General features: G+C 34.9%; 1 protein-coding gene across 20 annotated transcripts in view; it reads left to right on the forward strand.

Annotated features, from left to right (window-relative positions):
- C14ORF39 (chromosome 5 open reading frame, human C14orf39) overlaps positions 1 to 20,486 on the forward strand; it is a 28,317-nt gene that overhangs the window by 6,389 nt on the left and 1,442 nt on the right. For 19 of the 20 annotated variants that reach the window (XM_040701626.1, XM_040701614.2, XM_040701622.2 and 16 more), the window contains 14 exons: positions 400 to 526; positions 3,677 to 3,766; positions 7,606 to 7,793; positions 8,274 to 8,316; positions 8,716 to 8,836; positions 9,514 to 9,608; positions 12,889 to 13,028; positions 13,479 to 13,558; positions 15,643 to 15,728; positions 15,821 to 15,885; positions 17,018 to 17,088; positions 18,179 to 18,336; positions 18,764 to 18,899; positions 20,360 to 20,417. In XM_040701626.1, the coding sequence (XP_040557560.1) occupies positions 400 to 526; positions 3,677 to 3,766; positions 7,606 to 7,793; positions 8,274 to 8,316; positions 8,716 to 8,836; positions 9,514 to 9,608; positions 12,889 to 13,028; positions 13,479 to 13,558; positions 15,643 to 15,728; positions 15,821 to 15,885; positions 17,018 to 17,088; positions 18,179 to 18,336; positions 18,764 to 18,899; positions 20,360 to 20,417 (1,458 nt within the window). The remainder of the gene's footprint in view (positions 1 to 399; positions 527 to 3,676; positions 3,767 to 7,605; positions 7,794 to 8,273; positions 8,317 to 8,715; positions 8,837 to 9,513; positions 9,609 to 12,888; positions 13,029 to 13,478; positions 13,559 to 15,642; positions 15,729 to 15,820; positions 15,886 to 17,017; positions 17,089 to 18,178; positions 18,337 to 18,763; positions 18,900 to 20,359; positions 20,418 to 20,486) is intronic. The other variant, XM_040701617.2, reaches the window with a different exon arrangement.

Raw genomic sequence — 20,486 nt, forward strand, 5'->3', positions numbered from 1 at the left:
GGCTTACACTGTTTTCCTGTATACTACCTCTAGTGTCTGCAGACACTTGTCCTTCTGTGAACTCCGAAGAAGAGAGTTGGCATTAACTATTTATAAGCATTTTAATTTCTACTATTAATAGCTTCAGTTTTATACAGACTGGAATGCAGAAACAGCACTGATGTTTTCTTCCAAAGCCAATTTCATAATATTAAATGAAAATCAGTGTTCTCACCACACAGCTCTTTTTTTTTTTTTTTTTCCATTCACTTTGTTGTTGCTTTGCTTAATTGCAGGCTGTTTGCTCATCTGGTACTACTGAGAGCAAGCACTTGGGAAGAAATTTTGACTCCTTCTGAATGTAGACTTTTTATTTCACGGATATGTTGCAAATACTTAAACATATTTTTACATTTTCAGTGTATTCTTCAAAAATCACGGAAAAAAGGAATGAAATTGCTAGACTGCAGGAAAATATAAATAACTGCAATGATGCAATTGCTGATTTACGCAAGCAAAATGAGAATAGTAAGGACAGCTGTAACGCGTAAGTATAATGTGAACTGAACTTTTAGTTAGAGTTGGCATTAAGAAAGTCAGTAAGGAACTAGCATAAGAATTTAAGAATAGAATCACAGAATCATAGAATCATAGAATCATAGAATCATAGAATCATAGAATCATAGAATCATAGAATCATAGAATCATAGAATCATAGAATGGCTTGTGTTGGAAGAGTCCTCAAGGATCATGAAGCTCCAACCCCCCACCACAGGCAGGGCCACCAACATCCACATTTAATACCAGCCCAGGCTGCCCAGGGCCCCATCCAACCCGGCCTTGAACACCTCCAGGAACGGGGCATCCACAACCTCTCTGGGCAGCCTGTTCCAGCACCTCACCACTCTCGTAGTAAAGAACTTAGCAGATCCTATCCTTTTTGTTTTCTTCCAAATCTATACCTGAAGATAAGTGCTTGAATATAGATGTCCATTGCATATATTTGGGGGGGAGAAAAAAAAAAAAAGCAGAAGGCTTTTAAGAATGAAAAAAGAAGTGAAGGTTGCACCTGAGTCCTTTCTAGGTTTCAAAGTAGCTGTAAAGAGAGGAAAGAAAGGAATCATAAGTGAATGGAGGTTTAGTTGGTAGCTGATCAAATTGATTGTAATTCTAAAATGATTTGTAACTTCGTTATAAAAAGTTAGGAAAAGATTTGAGCTTGACAACACAATTTTAGTTTATTTATACACTATTTTTTTGCCTCAAATGCAATATAAAATGAACACTTTTGTAAATTACTTGAAACCATTCCATACTGATTCCCTATTTTTTTTTTAAGTTGTAAATCAGCTATTATGTAATGCAAACAAGGAAATAAGAAATTAAGGGTGGAACTAAAGGTCTGACTAAATTTTGAACCATTAAACTCAAAGGGCATTGGCTGAGGTCCTAAAAAGAACAATCAGTGACATTAATGTAAAGAGATCAAAAATAAGAAATGACTCAATAAGGGATACATATATTCGTAGAGACTATGGTTGTAGAGGGATGAGATTTTGTCTTAAATTATTGAAAATATCATTTACCAATGTACTGAAAACTGTACTAAACAAGTCTTACACTTTTAATATTTAACCTAGTTGATACTCCTGATACTCTGGACAAGTTTCTAACATTGATCTTGTACATTCAGATTCTGTATTTGACTGACAATCATCCTCATAGTTGATTGATTCAGAGATGAGTATCATTACATTTAGTTGCCAGGAACAGTCAATAGAGCTCTCAAAGAAACTGCTTGTTGTCTGGATTACTAGACATCATATTGAGGCACATTCAAAGACTTTGAACAAAATACTGCATTCTTACATGCAACAAGTCTACCAAAAATACAATACATGAGGTATCAGGATATATCTGGATACTATTGTGATTTCTAAAAAATCCATATTAGTCTATTTAACAAAGAACTGAAGAATACAATGACAAAGAAGAAATACATATTCTTAGAAACGTAATAACATTTTTCTAATATTTAGTTGCTTGAATGATTCAGACATGAAATGTTGAGCCAAGAACAAGAAGTGGTGAAATACTGTTGATGAGACCATTTCAAATGTTATTGTTCCTCTTATAATGTGTTTTAATTTGTGTTCGTGATGGTGGGGTATCATGGAAATAAAAAAGAAAACCAGATGAACACAGAATGTTTCTAATTTAGGAAATGAACTGTTATTTTGTCCAGCTGGCTAAACCACAGGAAATTTTTAGTGCTTTCAGGTAAGTGTGGATAGAGATTTTCTATACCCTTGCTGATGAGAGGAGGAGAAAACAAATGTGATAATTATCAAGAGCTTCCATGAAACGGTGCATTTAGCAAACTAGTAGATCAACTACTTGGATCCTTCATGCCTTGTTCTGTTGCAAAGCTTTATTCTTATACTCTGTGTTCTCTACGTGCCTGCACAACAGGTGTGAATACAAAATGTAACATGCTGCCTGGCTTGTACTTTGGTTAGTAAGAGTTCCCTGACTTTCGTTGCTCTTCTTTTTTTCCTCCAAAGAAAGATGTGGGGTTTTCTGGAAGAAGATCACAGCGTTTGCATGTCTGTGCACCTACATATGTACCATTAATTTCTGCCTTTTCAAAATCTAACCCCTTAAAACTGTGGCTTTCTGCTGAATTTTCAGTAGATGTGGTGAAGAAGCATTTCTTAATTACATTTTCAATCATTAGTGGTGTTAACCACTTTGTGCCAAGTAACGCTGTTTCCTGAAAGGACACTGATCTTCCTCATTGAGATTTTTTTTCAATGACAAACTTTAATGATGTTATAAATGTTGATTATATATGTGTTTTATCACCTGGAGTACATTGGTTTTTTGCTCAAGGTTATTGGACTTTAGCAAATTAATTATCAGATTTTTGGTCTATCTTTATTTCCATAATGGAAACAGCTGTTACTGCAGCCACTGTTTCACACAACCTCTGGAGTGCTTGTCCAGATATACATCCATACTTTCTGTGTTTGCATGCTACAAACTCTCCAGTTTGGAACCATAGGGCATACTTACATCACCAAATGCCCCTTATGTGCCCTACTCATGAAAATACAGTGTAAAATGGACCACATGTCCTCAGTTAGTCTTACCATTACAGTAGAAAATTGTTTCTTTGCTCAGCTGTGACCTTATTCTGCATTTCTTCTCTCGTTGATAATTTCCGTATTTTTAAATGTAACTGTTTTTGGTTAACCTGTTCCAAATCTATGCGGGGCTTCAGGTGCTTTTAGGTTTTCTTCTTCTTCTGCCTCTTTGGTGCTTGATAGGGATCTATGCAAGTGCTCCTAAAGTTGGGATTTGTTTGCATGTCTTCTAGGTCTGATCATTCCAGCCAAACTTCATTTATTATAGGTGTTTATGTTGCTCTAGAGTAGCAGTGTTCTGGATGATACCACAGAGGCAAAAAAGAACAAATCTTGCCAGCAATTGAAGTTCAACTCTCATCTGCAATTAACTTATTTTCAACTACTTAGCTGGAGCTTTTTACGCTAGAAAAACACATATTTGACTTTCAGAACATTAAGTGACTTGTTCTAGTTAGCTAGCTAAAGTAAGTTGTTTATGGCTTCTTTTTTAATTGCCTTTTTATTAGGAAGGACCATTTACACATTTCTTTTTTGTACTTTCTCTGCAGCTGGAAGCCCACGTATGCAATTCTTAGCAAGCATGAAGAATATTTGAAGAATGAACTTGAAGTTTTACAAGAAGCTACAGAAAATGAGAGGTATCAATGATCATATGAGATAAGATTTCTAGAAGCAGTGCTTAGTAAAGGCTGTGCTATCTAAACTGATCAGCAAAGTTATGTGGTCTGCATCAAAAAGTTTTGATAAACATTTCAGTGTAATAAAATAATATTCACTTTCCATTATTAGGAGTTCGTCTGTGACTTTGTAAATACTAGTGAAATAGGATAAAATTAGGCTATTTCAGATTCAGTGACTTCCCAAATTCCTATTACAATTTTCAGAACACTGTTTAATTGCCCACAATTTCAAGAGAAGCCCTCTGAATTCGGATAGTAATGAGGTAGTCAGTGTTTCAGCTTTGACAGAAGTACAAAATATCAGAGCATATCTGCAGAAACATATTGTATCTACGGATGGTTTTTTAACCATAATCATAACATGTCTTTACCCGTACTGTAATTTCAGTCATTTCAGATATTCAGGTTTGGAAGACTTTTTGGAAAATACTGAGGTTCTATATTTTTTAGAAGTATCACATAAATGAACCTGAGCCTTTACTTTCACATATGCACTAAATAAGATAACATACTTTATAAGGCATAACTAAGATAAGACGCATTCAAATAATTTGTATTTTTCTTTATTTGTGAATAATTCTCCAAAATAACTATAAAACATTCAAGTTCAATATTAGATCATGAAAAATAGGGTGAGTGGAATGTGTCTGCCAGCACTGAATGGGATGAAGAGCAGACCCTGAAAATTTTCACTTAAATTTTCAAAGTGGGATGTGACATGTTAATGCTGTGAAATATTGTCTAACATTCAGGAAAAAAAAAAGTCTTTATTTTAGAGAGCTTGCTCACCTTTACTGATCTGCTTGGAAAGAGGAAGAGATTGGTTAGCCATATGTTAAAAAAATCATGGCAGATCCATCTGGACATCTAGATAGCAGTGTAGGGGTGTTACTGTAGGTAACTGCAATTTGAAATGTTGGCTGTGTTCTTCTTGCAAGTAGTTCAAGACAGCAGAATTAGAATGCCTGACAGCCTTTAATTAACTCTGTTAGTAGCTTATCTGTCTTCCTGTTTAGAGGTCTGTATTTGGTGATATAAGGCTAAATTGGCTTTCTATGAGTATGTTAGCCATTTTGGCCTTCACTAATTTGAGCTGACAACCCAAAGAAGCATTACTTTTAAATTGCTTCTTTAGATAGCTAGTTTCAATTCCAACATGAAAGTGTTTGCTTTTTTTTTTTTTTCCTGAGCTTTTAATTGTGAAACATCATGACTATAAACCATAGAATAAATTTAATTTATGTATTTTATGAAAGTTGTCTTCAGAGAGTTCTTTCAAATACAGTCCATCTGTACTGAAGCATTTGCTGGTATACTCAAATCAGCAAGGCGTGCATTCAACAAATTCTAAATAGTTAAATTAGGAAGAAAAATAAGTGCATTTAAAACATTATGTGCTGAATGCCCTTTTTAGGCTGGCACTTGTGGACATTCAGGACATGCTGCTTTACATGCAAAGATGTTTTTAAAAGATGACTTTACTGTGAACAGCACTGAATTCTAAACAGCTAATGTTCAACTACGAGAACAGAAGAATGCAGATTACTAAGGAAAAATACTGAAAATAGAGTCAATTCCTCAAGACTTCTATGCTATACTCTACATGGCCGTAAATATTTATCTGTGGAAAACAAGTTTTGGGGAAAAAGTGTATTTAAAGTTTGAGGACGATATTCAGAAGTCTGAAATGTACCACTTGCAATTATTTGACTTTGACTTATGTTTTAAAAATTTATTTGTAATGCATTCTTAATTTTATATCAGCAAATGTCACTGTTGCTTAGCTATTGTTTGTAGAATGTATTGCATTAAATGGAAGTATGTATTTTCCATCTTTCATACCTTGATAGTATGCACAAATGTTTAGGAAATCCAATAACTTCATGGATTCCCAAGACTATCCATGAAAAAAAAAAACCCACGAGAAAAACTAATGTCCTTTTCTACATAAAGTTTGGGAAGTCTCAATTTCTTGATTTCACAACCTTGAGTCATAGCAGTGTTAATCTACAATGTCTTTCCCCTGAATATGTGTGCTGAACTTCAGCCGGTTTAAAGGGAGCTAGTGCCTGGAGCATAGTTTTATTTGAAAAATGAGATCTTACAGTTTTCTGCTATGACATTAAGAAATTTACATTGCTTTTGTAAGAGCAGAAGTTTCTACTATTGTGTATGGACAGGAATGTTACTCTCTTGCGTTGTCCAGTCTAACCAACCAGCAGCCCTAAGCGTCTGTTTTTCAGTAAATCAGTAATAGCAGTTTGACATACAGCTATTCTTTAAAGAGGAATACTGTGATTTGATACAGTGAGAGCTGTTCCTAATTGCAGGCAAATAGGTGTGTATGTGCCTTTAGTTGCTATTATGCATAATAATTTGTTTCATAGAGGAATTTCTGATTAATCTGCAAGTGTACTAATAACATAGTATTTTCACATTTTCTTCTGTTATTAAGCTTTTACTTTCAAGTGCAGAGAGAAATTGGTTGTTATTATTGATAATTTTAAAAACTGTTATTAATTAACTCTTACTTTCCTGCAGATTACCTATGTGTGACATTAACAATTAGAACCAGTTCTTTTGTTAATAACCCAGTGTTGTTAATCACTGTGCTTTCCCTACAGATACTACCTTTGCATTGGAAGTGAGCTGTAAAGCACGTTAGTCTTAGCAGCAGTACTGGAGTAATAAGAAATGCTTCCCAGTCACATAGTTGAAAATTTGATCTGTTGTTTGCAAGGTATCCTGCAAATTCCTTGTCTGAATGAGAAAACAGACCAAAGAATCTTTTCCAGCATAGTCACTGTCATTGATTTAGCACAAGACAATTTCTGTTCTGTGCAATAGTACTTCTTTCTCTCTTCTTTCCAAAGATGACAACGATCAATTTTCAGCTTTATGTGATGAATTACATCTAATTGCTTATTATGGTGTTTGTTTTTATAACAGTATTTCAAAAGCTCATTTAAACTTTAACAATGTCACGAAGATTTATTTAATGGGACCTCTTAATTGATGCTACCTACTTTAATAATTTGTAGCTATGTTCTCATGTCAGCGAAATTATATCAGTGTGAGATTAATCTAGAGGGCAGTCTTAGAAGAAGCTGAGTACTCTGTCTCTTTTCCAGTTAAGCATTTAAGTTTTTGCTTAACCTTAAGTTTGGTAGTCTTGTTATTTTAGTGTGACTGTTGTGTGTGTATAAGTCTTCCCTGAAGCAGATTGCTCAGCATTTTTTACTTCAGCACTGCATCAGGCTGTTCTAAACCATAGAATCATAGGATGGCTTGGGACCTCAAGGATCATCAAGCTCCAACCCCCCTGCCACAGGCAGGGCTACCAACCTCCACATTTGATACCAGATATATATATAAATACTATATATACATATATAAATACTGGATGCTAGGCCAAATGATCCTTTACTCTAAGTTTGATACAGCTCCACTGATACAGGTGGAGTTGTACCGAGAAGCACAAGCAGAGAATTTGGCTTGCTGTGAGTTTCATGATAATTATACAAGGAAGAACCATTTGTCATCTGTGAAGCTAACTTTCGTCATGGTATGGTCTACATTCCTTTCAGGGTAATGGCTGTTAGATCACAAATGTATTCTTTGCTATGTACAGCACAATTTTCCATGAAAGTAGATGGAAGAAAAAAAATGAAGTTGAGTAGAGACATATTAAAAATGTAATCTGACCTTTTCCAGAACAACAGCAAGTCTAATTGAGATGATTCTATAAAGTAATAGCTTTTCTTTGTAAATGATATCTAAATTATATATTTTTATAGGAAAATGTATCAAGATTACATAATCCAGTATAAAGAGACTCTGAAGCAACACCGTGAAAAATATGCAGAAAGTGCCCTTGCACAGGAATATTACAAAAAAAAGAAAGAGCTTGAGGAAATCCAGAACAGAATTCAGAAACGGTCTGAACAATATAAATTGAAAGAAGATGCTGACTTGGACATTCTTGGTACAATTATTATCAATGCTTATGCAGTAGAGCCCGTTGCAAGTGGACTGCATGTTACAGAGCTGTACAGAGATCCACTTATTGATTTATCAAAGTTTCTCTTAAGCTGATAAAAAATCTTCATTTTGTTTTGCTATTTTTAGGGAAAAAACTGTAGCAAACTGAGATTTGGAACAAGAATTTAGTTAGAGTATGCACACTAATATTCTTTCCTCCAACCTGTGAGTGTATCGGGGAGAGGTTTGCCAGTGGGCTTCTTTGGGTAAAAAATCAACCCAAAATTAGTTTAAATTTAGCATCTCAAATATTTATTTACTTATTTATTTATTGTGCTATTTAAAGTGTCATTACTTTCTGTATTACTGCTATTTCTTTTATGAGCACTGAACAATGATAAGTGTTCCTGAACCATTAATTTAAATTGTATTTGTAGAGAAAATGAGACTTGTTAATGTTCTGAAAAAAATTTTATTTTTACAGAGCCTGCTCCTTTTAAATCTATTAATGACTGGGCTTTATATATGTATCCTTGAAGTGTAATGTTAATACAGTTTACAGGAAGGAAAGTTTATATTTAACGTTCACAGCTTTTTACTTAAAAATATAATAATTATGTGTAGAGTGGCAACATAACCATTTCCCCATGGGATAATTGTAGGTCAAACAATAGTTTTCAGTTAAAATTTACTGGAACATTTTGAGGAAGATAATCATATTTCACCTAATGACCTATAAGTCAAAAAGCTTCATTAAAGAGAAGACTGAAGTTGGATTTGGAGACTTTCCTAAGAGTAGAAAGTAGAGTTGTCAGGACTTTCTGTAACTCTAACACTTGCACTTACAGCATAGAACTGTGAGAGACCTGATAATATCCCCTTCTTGAATAAAATCATGTTGCCATGTATATTCCTTAATTTGAAAGCGCTTCTTTGAGGCAAAAAACACAGGAAATGTTAAAGCTTGCTGAAACTGCTACGCAAGAATCAATTGAACTAGAAAAAGAAGCAGACGAATTAGAAATGAAAATTAATTATTTAAAAAAAGTAAGTGTGCTTTATATGTATGTAGTTATTTATACAGTTAATTTGCTGAAACAAAAAAGCAGTATATTTTCAAGCCCATGAACCAACAGGATGATACTAGATTTAGTAGTTATACATTTCTATAATAGTACCTATGCTTTCTTGGAGAAGAGGTGTCCATGAATGCTGAGACTCTTACATCTTGCTTTCTGTTGACCTCTGTTTACACCATAATTTCCTCAACTCAGTATGTCATGATGACTTCTATGCTAGCTCAGCAGAGTCAGAGCGTAGTAGTGGACTCATTGGTGTTGGGTTGATGGTTGTACTTGATGATATTAATGGTCTTTTCCAACCTCAGTAATTCTGCAATTCTATAACCTGGATGTATGTGCATCTCTGGACCAGATGATCATTACTACTCTGTCAACCATGTTCACTTCAGCCAGCCTTATGCTGATAGAAGCATAGTGTGCTCGGGTGGTGTTTTTTTTTTTTTTCCTGTGTTTTGTGGTATTGTTTGACACTGAAGTTCACAATGAACCTTGCTCTGCTTATTTCTTTAGATCATTTTGGTTACAAAAAACATTCTGCTTGCACTGATTCATCAGGTTTAGAAGCCCTTTGCAGCATGAAGCTGTATTGTTTTCACATTTTTTAATTAAATTGTGATGTTTATTTGCTCTTCTTCTTTTAAGACATTTGAAGAGACCATAGAAGATGGAAATAATTCAGAAATGATTGAAGGAAAAAATCTGAAAAGTCTTGAGAAACCAAAGGAATTTAAAGAAAGGTGTGTTTAAAAATTATTTCCTTCTCCTTGCTTTCATCCAGAAAACTATCTCAATATTCACACTAAGGCAGCAAGAAAACACAAACTGTTGCTATGTAGTGACTGGCAAGGTTCTACAACCCAACTCATGTGATTCAATTACATAACTTTAAAAGAATCTTATTTCTTCGTGTTTACTGGTGGCAGATTTGTATTGTTGGAAAATAATTTTTATCTGGAAATAACTATTCAAAAGTATTTTGTATAAAACTTTGCTCCTCACAGCTTCTGCTAATGGATCTGTGTGGATAATTTTATGGCTTTTAATTACAGTTACAGTGACTGTGCAGTCAAAAATAGAATATATTAACTATATTGAACAAATATTTGGTGAAAAGTTCAGGGTTACAAATGTCATTGCCTTCAGCTCTGAACTACTCTTAGAAATTTAACACTTAATTTGGTTCTTAAAAACAAGTGTGAGTGAAAGTTTCATTGACAGGATTAATGGCTTAGTAAATTAGTCAGTGGTCATTTACAACTGGGACTCACTTTAATTTGAGCTCAATTATAGTGGCTGAAATCACCATCAGGACCATCTTGCACTCATCTGGATTTCTTGTGAATATTAAGACATGAAACTGATTCTGTTGGACAAAAATCCAAAAGACTTAATCCAAAAGATTTTACGTCACGGTGTGCTTGATAAGGGTACTTTTCAGAGATTTGAACTGGGATTTAGTGGACCTATTTTCTTCAATCTATTTTCAACCTATTTTCTTTGAGTAGTGGACTTTTGTAGTACAATGGTTATACTCAACAAGTATTATAGTTGAAATTTCCATACCAAAAGCTCTCATCAGTGACCAAACAGGAACACCAAGTAGTAGTGTATATCTGGTTAAATTTTAAAGTGATTTGGACTGCTCTTGTGTCTTGAACTTTTCTGAAGCCCTGGATTGTGTTCCTTGATTAAAGATGGTATTTATTACACAGAAATCTTGAACAGTGCTTTGTTTTTTTCATCTTCTTTCCCTATACTTTTCTAGAATATTTAGGAGAGATTAAATTCCTTTATTCTGTAATCTTGTTTTTTTTTTTTCCTTTTCATTTTGATTATGCATTAATTTCACTTTTGAATACAAAATACCTTGTGTTTCAAATGTTTTTGCTAAAACTTCTTCTAGAGGCTATTCTGTAGAGTATGATTTCAGTTCTTTCTGTGTCTTAGCATTACAAGTGATAAGACTTCAGTGATCAAATATAAGACTTAGCTATATTATTCTTGGAAAAGTACTTATAAGTCTGTTTCTGGACTTCCAAGTGTAAACATCAGTGAAGAATCATAGAATCATAGAATCAGAAAGGTTGGAAAAGACCTACAAGATCATCCAGTCCAACTGTCCACTTACCAGCAATAGTTTTCACTAAACCATGTCCCTCAACACAACATCTAAACGTTCCTTGAATACCTCCAGCTTTGGTGACTCCACCACCTCCCCAGGCAGCCCATTCCAGTGCCTGACCACTCAGTTGGAAAAGAGTTAACCCTGTACTGACCACAACCACAAACACTGCTAAGGAAATGAAATTTTATTTTGATTTAAGAATATATATATATATATTTGCACTTTAATAAAAACTGAAAATATTACATATTTTGCAACATGGATCTAGATAAAGATCTTTTATCTACTCAGATGTCTACTTACAGTGAAGTAGAAAAAGGAAGACAAATGATCTTTCTTGTTACTGCAGTTAGGATTATTTTGACTTTCAGTCTGCAGTTTGATTTTTTTCCCAGTAGTTATTAATGTCAGAAAAGATACCTTTTCTTTTTTTTTTTTTTTTTAATAATTCTTTTGGGGAGGGAGAGGAGCAGATGTATTGTATGTTTATAAAGTCTAACTGCAGGCCCTTTTGGAAGTTTTTGTTACTTAAAAAATCAATATCTCAAGAGTTTCTGACTCTTGTTTGTGACTCTACCATCAATTCATTCTTCTGAATAGATATGTACTGAAAAAGAATGGTTTATTTCCTGTATGGCAATTTTTTAGAAATACAGGGAGTTTTCTGCTAGGTTTTACAAAAGCACATGGAAAGTGACTCCAGGAACTTTTAAAAACACAATTTGGTATCTGAAGTAAGCTCTGTAAAAAAATTGGTTACTGGCAATCTAAATCATGACAGGCATCAAGGCAGCAGCCTTGTTCAATTCATTTCATTTTTGAATGACTGTGATTAAGTGGCCAGATAAGCCGTTTTGAACAAGGAAAAGCCATTTCAACCTGAGTTCTGTGTTTAACTCTGCTTTAACCACTCCTTGGTCTAAAGTTCTCCACATCTGATCTTAAAGATATTTAGTCACATAAACATCTTATTTCTTGTAGTACACATTCTTTATACCAATAATTTCTGCAGTTGCTGTAAATGAAAGATAAAGATGCTTTTAAATTATTTATGTTTGATATATATTTTTGTTTGTCATAGTAGGTGGTGCATAGTTTCCATAGTTTGTTAGATCCAGTATCTTAATCAGTGCTTCTGGTTTGGTATGCTTTAGCCAGTAGTATTGCTTACAAAGTTCATCCTACATTTTACCTTATTTGTGAAAAATATCAAGAAAATTGGAGCACAGAAGTGCCAAGCAAGAATGTCAGGGAGGAGATAAAATAAAAACCAGTATTAAAAAAAAAAAAAAAAAAAAAAAAAAAGTGATCCCATGTCTGTTTCCACTCCCTATAGACTTTTTGTGCTAAAGTAAGTCCAGGAGCACCCTGTTGATCCATGGAGGCCCCCTGGCATTCTTGCCTGCCTTCCTTTTTCTCAGGATACACTGCTTCTGGGCTGGAGGACGCAATCCTTGGATTGTGATCAGCTTTCTTGGGCTCCTCTTCCCTCCAGGACTTTCTCCCATGTCACCCTGCCAAAGTGTTCACTGAAGAGTTCAAAGTCTGCTCTCCTAAAGTCCAGTGTAGCAAGCTTGCTGTGTACCCTTCTTAATGCAATAAGGATCTGGAACTCCACAATTTCCTGGTCACACTTCACCATTTCCTGGTCATTTTCTTTGATACTGACAAAATTCAAGCCAGCAGTGTTATTATGATCGCTTTGGTACTGTTGCATGTCCTCTGCTTTCAGTGATATTCTATGTCTGGTGTTCTTTAAGGAAAAATTGAAGTCTTATTGATAGCTGGAGCTGAAAAGAGTTAGAATCCCCCTGGAAGCATGCATTTCCCTTGAGAACTCCACTTATTTAAAGCTGTTGGATTTTATGATTTCCAATCTTATTTTTTTTTAGGATATTTGAAGAGAGTGAACATCCTTCTTTGTTACATGAGAAACATCAACTGTACAAACCATTACAACTCCCATGCATTCCTCGGAAATCAGTCCAGTCTTTACAGACTACTAGGTTCTCTATGCTGCAAACAGAAACAGGTGCAGTGTGCTTCTAATTACCTTTTTTTTTCTTTTTCTTTTTCTTTTGGCGAGGATTTGGGTTATTTTTGTGTAAATAAATAGAAATCATGGTAATGAATATACTCAGCTGTTTTTACTGTGATGGATGTAGCTAGGCTTTCAGCAGAAGTTGGGTGCATACCTGTCTCTGTGTTCTGACAACCTCTGATTTCTCTCCCACCCGTGCATTGAGTAAAGTGCATGGCAGATAAATCTGACACATAGTGTCAGAAAAAAATCTGAAGCATACTTTCAGGAATGTTTGTAAATATGTGGTAAATGTAACTATTATTTGTAGTATTTTGCTTGGTACTTTCATGTTTTAGTTCTTCATTAACAGGAAAAATTGTATGCTTTGTTGACAAGTTCAGTTTAACAATGCAATGCTTTGGATACTTGATCCTGTTTATATAACGTTTGTTATTTTAGGGAGAGAAGAAAAGGAAAATCCTATGGAACAATCAGTTGCTACTAGCAGTTCTTCCAGCCATGCAGAAAATCCATCACAGGTATGAGTACTTCCACTGGTAAATGTGAGACTGTTTAATTTGTTGTAAGTGGTTGTTTAAGTACAAATATACCCACTGCTATTTTGTCGTACGTAAAACATGTTAATGATGGATTCAAGATGCTGAAGACTTGGTAATCATAAAAATCTTTTTTTGGTGCCACTTCTAACTCAACTGAAATTGCTGAAGTTATTATAAAATGACTCGTTATTACTGCTAGTCACATTAAACATTCTAATATTGGTTCCTTGTAGGGAGCTTGCTTTTAGCAGGGAGGCGTGGACTCGATCTCTTGAGGTCCCTTCTAACCCCTGTGATTCTATGATTCTGTGTGATTCCTTTCCAAACTTGAGGCAAACTGTATGTCCAAATAAGTAATTTCTGTAAGAGTTTTAAACACAAAGAATTTGATTGTGAGCAGCAAAGTTTTGGAATACAAGAAGGAATATAATCTTCTATTACTGATTAATCATCAGTCATCTACTCAGTGGGAAGGGATTTCATTAAGGACTAAGGATGCAGGATGCTCTGCGGGACTGTCTACATTTTATCCAGAAAAAAAAATGTGGCTTAGAGGAGTAAAACTTCAGTAGCATTTGTTTGTACACTTAAGAAGTCCATAACTATGTTTCCTCCTTTATCCCATAAGCAAACAACTCCTGTGACATTTTTTTGAAAAGGGGAAGTGTATTGTAGCTCAATATCTTAAAGACACAAACACAGTAAAACAACCCAAAAACAAGCTGGAGGAATAACTTGCACAGTCACAAAACAAAACAAACAAACAAAAAAAAACCCTTACTAATAAAATCAGATGAAAGAAAATTTACAGGGCTGATAGACTGTTGACATATAAAAGGAGTACTGGAAAAGGTGGCATCATCAGAGAGTTTGCAACTATTTTTGCTGTGCACCGATTTGGGAAAGTGTCCATACTGAAACTTTTCTACATAAGGTACACACCACTGGATCTATTTCAAAGCAAATGTCAATGAAAATTTGCCAAGTAAAAAAGTTAACAGGTGTGATTTTCTTATAACTTTCAAAGGAAATCAAGGTTATTGTGGGTGCATCATTAAATGCTTTAGGGTGGAGTCTGTAGGAACAAAACCACCTTAATTAAACAAGACAGTATGAAATGCAAGAGCTAGACTGAATGAAGCAAGACCAAAGTAAACTTCAGGTAGTTGTGATTTGTGACAGGCTTAGAGAGCTGAACATGATGAAGATGATGGAAGGGTTGTTGCCAGGGTGATCCAGATGAGGTTGGTAATCTGGGAACTAGAATTGCACTTAGAAAACAGTGGGAAGCAGTAGGTCAAGGTTAAGGAAACTTTAAGAAAGGGTGATGGCAATGGGGAGAAAATGGAGTCCAAAGGAAAATAAAAAGATTGGAGGAAAGGAGGTCTTTATGCTTCTGGAAAAGAGTGCTTCAAACTAAAGGAGGTGAGTGATGAACAGATTCTGCATATCCAGCCCTTTTGTCCTCCACCCCGATTCTATGATTCTATGATATGTTTTGCAAATTAAAACCAAACCAGAACTAGCAGATCTCTGTGAAATAATATATTGTCTCATGCTGAGGCATAGACTCCTAGTGCCTCTCTGCCCTTATGGAACAAATACATGCTACATGCTTGAATCAGAACTTCTGATCTGATGAATGTCTGTGAGGGGAGTGTTTCCATGTTAGCCACAGTTGTTCAGTCAACCTGGCAGGCTTACTCACTTCTGTGCGTTCTCTCTTTGGCCTTAGGAGGTGGAGACAGGCCTGGCTGCAGTAGTAGTAAACCTGAATAAAGTTTGTAAATTGTGTAATGTTATTTGTATGCCTGAAAAGTTAATTGTTCACATCTAGTTACCAGTGCTGTGAATGCAACTTTATTAGAAGTAACAGATGTGGGTTTGGGTATCATGTAGAAAAAATGTTAAACTGTAGGTAAAGCAGACAGGAAAAAAAGTTGCATAATCCCTAAAAAGAACTCAACTCACTGGATTTATGCAATCTAAGGACAAATTGGAAGGATATTGCCAAAGTAACAATTTCATTTGCTGCCTCTTTTGAATTTTTCTTGATGTTTTAGATGGTTATTGGCACTGCTACGACTACTAATCTACAAGTTGCCCAAGTTCCATCCATAGCAAGTTTCCAAAGCCAAACACAGTTCAGGTAACTTTTCTCTAACAAAATAGCTTTCATTTTTGTGATTAAAGTTGATGGAAATAATCCACATTCAAACAAATGTAATTTTTGTCTTTTAGACTTCTACGGCCTCCAAAGCAAGTGACTACTAATCAACAATTTGAGAGTGAAAAAAGTGTGATAGGTGAAGTATCACTGCTGTCCTTTGATCAGATGTGCTGTTACTGTATACTGACTACATAATGATAAAACAGAATATTCTAGAAGCCACACTGTCACTCTGATGTGAAGTGGACCACCATTTGTTTTCCTTCACTTTATTTAGTTTTATCTTGTGAGTACAGCAGGCAGATGGAGTCTTAAGTTAAAATGGAGACTGAACTGTGCAGTAATGTGAGATGCATTCTTCATCGACCACTGCTAATAAAGGGAATCCCCCAGAATGTCTAGTAAATCCATGCCTTTAGTCTCAGGTTGTTTGGGTAAAATGAAAACCTGTCTGCAAATCTACTGAGAAGGCATGAGGAAATGCAAAGAAAAGGGCTATAGCAAGCAAATATAGGAATCTTGAAACATCAGATTAAGATTATTGAGAATGAAAACTGATATAAGAAATACACACAGAATGCTTACAGAAACAAAACAGAGGATCTACAAATGCACCTGTAGTTTTGAAAATCCAAGGCACTGAGGTTTAGCTTCAATGCACTTTTTCCTAATTACACTGTCCATTTAGTTCCCTTTTAAAAATTATAGTCCTTTTTTTTTTTTTTTTTTTTTTTTTTTGTATAGGTAGAATCCCAATGATGTGTCTTAAAACACAAGATCTTAACTTACAGTGTGTGAAACATTGCATGGTCTGAAGCTTAGAGCAGAAATTTGAGTAACGTTCTTCTCATTTCTTATCCTAGCTTTTGCCCAGGTCTTTAAGATACACTTCATCAGTCTCACGGACATGCTTTTTATATTGTTTCCATGTGGTTCCTATTGACTGGTACAAGCATTCTCAGAGTGCAACAGAAGGATTAAGCAAAAATAGCACTCTCAGGGAGCAACAGCTAAATTTGAAGAACTTAGGAAACAATGTGAAGCAGCCTTAGTATAGCTTTGACAATAATAAGTGGCAGAATAAGAGGAAACTATTATGAAAATTGCCACAGAGTGGGTTATTATGAAAACTACAGTCAGAACACTTCCTTATCAATAGCAATGCCAAGTTAGTAAATCTTTCTCAAGGATTCTTCCTCACAAGGTAACTTTTATTTATCCATTTAAAATGCTGTTATAATATAAGGGGTGCTGTCTTCTTTGCATAGAAGACCAAGAAGCCAAATGTGATGATAAAGAAGCAGGAGATGAGCCTAAGGATTCTTCTTACATATCTCAAGTAAGCAGAGCATTTTAATGTCACAAATAGCTATTTTATTTACAGTAGTCAATCTAACTTGATGTATTTGAATCTTTTGACAAGAGCTAATTGTAATTCTGAGGAATTGGCAAAATGACTCATTATAAGGCAACCAACATTTGAAGCCATTTCTTGTCTTCTGATTATTAACAGAGTGATCTTGAACATATCAGCATTCTGTGGTTTTTTAAGGTTTACCTTGACAATGGGACATTGAAGACAACTGTCCTATGCACATGATGGTTTTTAGATAGAACTGTTGTGTGATGTTTTCATCTGTGTAAGCTAAGATGCGTTTGAACATTTTTTGCATTTTTGCATTTGAAATTCACTTCTCCTACAGAAGTATAGCATAGAAAATAGGCTCTGTGCTGGCCACAGATTCTGAATGGCTTCATTTACACTGCTTTAATTAGGTGTACTTGAATGGAATTTAGGTTCACCATGCCATATTATTGAAGGCAGCTCTGTGTACAGCTTGCATATACAGGTGATACTGAGATTAAGTTTGTGACACTCAGCATCCTCTAGCTGGTTTACTACAGGCTGACACCTGCAGGCAACAGGTGGAGAACAATGTCTTTAAAACAATATTGAGTTTAGTGAAAATTGCTCCACAGAACCCAAGTGTACATTCTCAGTTGTCATTTCCTGAAAAAGAGAAAATATTCTTAGTGAGATAATGCACATTCTGATGACTGTGTTCCTTTAATTTGCTAGGGAATATGAAGAGGATTCCAGTGTTACTTAAAGCATTAGCTAAGAAATACTTTAGAAAGAAACCAAGGCATTGTTTTCAACCAACTTGAATGTTTCTTTTGTTTGAATGAAAACTTTCAGATATAGTTTCAATTGGAAAAATTCAATTATTAATTAGTTAAATTAAAGTAACAGTTGTAACAATGGTGAATATGCAACTGGGGGCTCTTGAATAAATTCCCTGTATTTTTCATGAAAGTAAAAATAACTAACCTTAAAACATACAATGAGCATGTTTATAGAAATGGACTAACACTGTTTTGGGAAATTGTATATGCCATAAACACTATTGTATATTTCTTTATAACAGGACATACGCACGTATTTTAAGACAAATGAGAATAATCCTGACACAGCAGCAGAAGGTACAGAACGTTTTCTAAGAGCACCTGAAACACCGGAGTTTGTTGGAACACCCAACTCAAAGGGGAAGAAAAGCCAGTTTTCTAAAACACCTCCATTTGACTTGTACGAATACAGCTTTTATTTAGGGTTCATGAGAAATTTGTAATGATGCTTATTGTTGCAGTATTTCCAGAATTTCTGAAAGATGCTACAGAAGGACTTTCTTAGAAAGGTCTTCTAAAAGAATAGACAAAATGTTTCTAAGTTAGATTTTGTTCTTGCAATATCATTTCTACTTGAATTGTAGATTGCTTTTCTTTGGACTTTTTTTTTTTTAAAACATTTTTTCTTGGAACATGAGAGAGAAAGGAAGGGAATTAGTTAAGAGCATCACCTCACTCTGCTTTAAAGGGTTGTATCACCTGTTATGTCTTGCAGGAAGCAATTATTGATGGAAGCTATAGAAACGTAGGAAAGTCAGAAAGAAAAAAAGCCACCTGTGCTACTTTTTAAAACCATTGATGCAGTTTCTGCCTTTCTGTCATTACAGCATTCACAACATGGGTTGTGAAGAAGCAACATCAAAATCTCCTGCTTTCTTTTCTCTTCTGGGCATCACCCAGAAGTCACCTGGATTTAATTTGTTTGATTCTTCTGTATTTGGGGCAGAAAATTCATCTGATGAGGTAAAAATTAGTACTTAAGAATATTAAATTTCCACAAGCCAAAACATGTTAAGGAAGTAGTAATAACTGTGAATGTTTTTTGTTTTTTTTTTTTTTTTCCAAAAGAGACTGCTTTTTGGCAAGTGCATTTTAAGAGTTTATTTAATTTTACACTGGATATCCTTTGAAAATGCTTATCTCCTTATCTGCTAATAGCCATGTGACGACCTCTGATCAAGTGTGGATCTTCCCCATATGGATATGCAGAGGCACAGATAACTAGATTTACAAAAAGGTCTTCTGACTTAGCACTGCAATGCAAAATTTTAGATACTATTCATGTGCATATCCTGTATGGTTTTGTTTGGCTGTAGCAGGGAATCAGAAACTTAAAATGTTAGGTTTTTATCCTGTGTTTCACACAGTGCAGAACACTAGGGGAAGGAAGAAAAGTTCATCTATTAGAAATGTTAAAATGTAAGTATGTACTAGCAGCTATATTTAAATAAAGGCAATAGCTAATTGGAATGGGGCCAGGAATCCTGGTTACATTTCTTATGTTTTGCCTAACTACAGTGCTCTAGAGTAATCTTTTTTCCTTTCTAGGCTAGTAATATATAATCAGATATTTGAGATAGGTGAGTGTCAGTGTGTAGTGTAGTGGTTAGGTATCACTCACTGGTAATGCATATTCAATCCTCATTATGCAAATAAGGGAATGGAATCCAGGTAGCTCATGTTTCAATGGGTGTGCTGAGTCTCACAATTATGAAGTAAAAGCTGGAGGAGGAAAAACACATTTTTATTTTGTGTTTGGTGAAGAATGTGTTGGTGATACTACCTGGCATCAACAATGTGTAGGAGAGAATAGGCTGGTGAGTAGTTTCTGAATGGTTTAGGAATGAGATGGGTGTAGGTGAAGTGAAGAAAGTGCATGGGTAAGTCACATAATGCTCTCAGAACCGATGTTATATTGTGACAGCTCAGGAATTTAGCAGTGTCTAGCAGTCACTTTAATCTGTGGTTAGATGGGAGTTTCACACATTTATCCATCATAAATACAGCTTAAGAGCTCTTCTGAAGACTAGTAAGTGCTTATTTTATCATTCTTTCTGGCAATATCAAGTCCTACTAGGAGGCTGTAACTCTTCTGTTGCTTAGAGGTTTTCTAAAATTTTGCAGAATTAAATAATTTTGAATCTTTTCAGGTTAAAAAACAGCAGAAAATCAGATCAGGTTTTGGCCTGTTTGCAGTCTGGTGTTTTGTTCCAGAAAGATTGAAGGCGTACATTTGTAGGTGTAAACAAAACACAGGGCTTATCAAAGAGCTTACCTTGTAACTTCAGGGATTGACATACATAAAGTTAAATTTAGAAACTAATACTCACTGGGAAAGTGTATTTTTCAGTTATTATGTATCAGCATTAGAACTTACGTTTTGTCTTCCTCGTTTGTTAAATAAAACTATTGTTAAATTTCAGATTGATGAAAGTTATTCTGTGGGAAACTTGAATCCTATGTCACCACATAAAGATTTTGGTAAGTCTAATAGTGAAAAGTATTAGGAAGTGTTAGTGTGTATCTACTGTTTTTTATTCATTATATTAT

Source organism: Gallus gallus, chromosome 5, assembly GCF_016699485.2.
Source record: "Gallus gallus isolate bGalGal1 chromosome 5, bGalGal1.mat.broiler.GRCg7b, whole genome shotgun sequence".
NCBI lineage: Eukaryota > Metazoa > Chordata > Aves > Galliformes > Phasianidae > Gallus > Gallus gallus.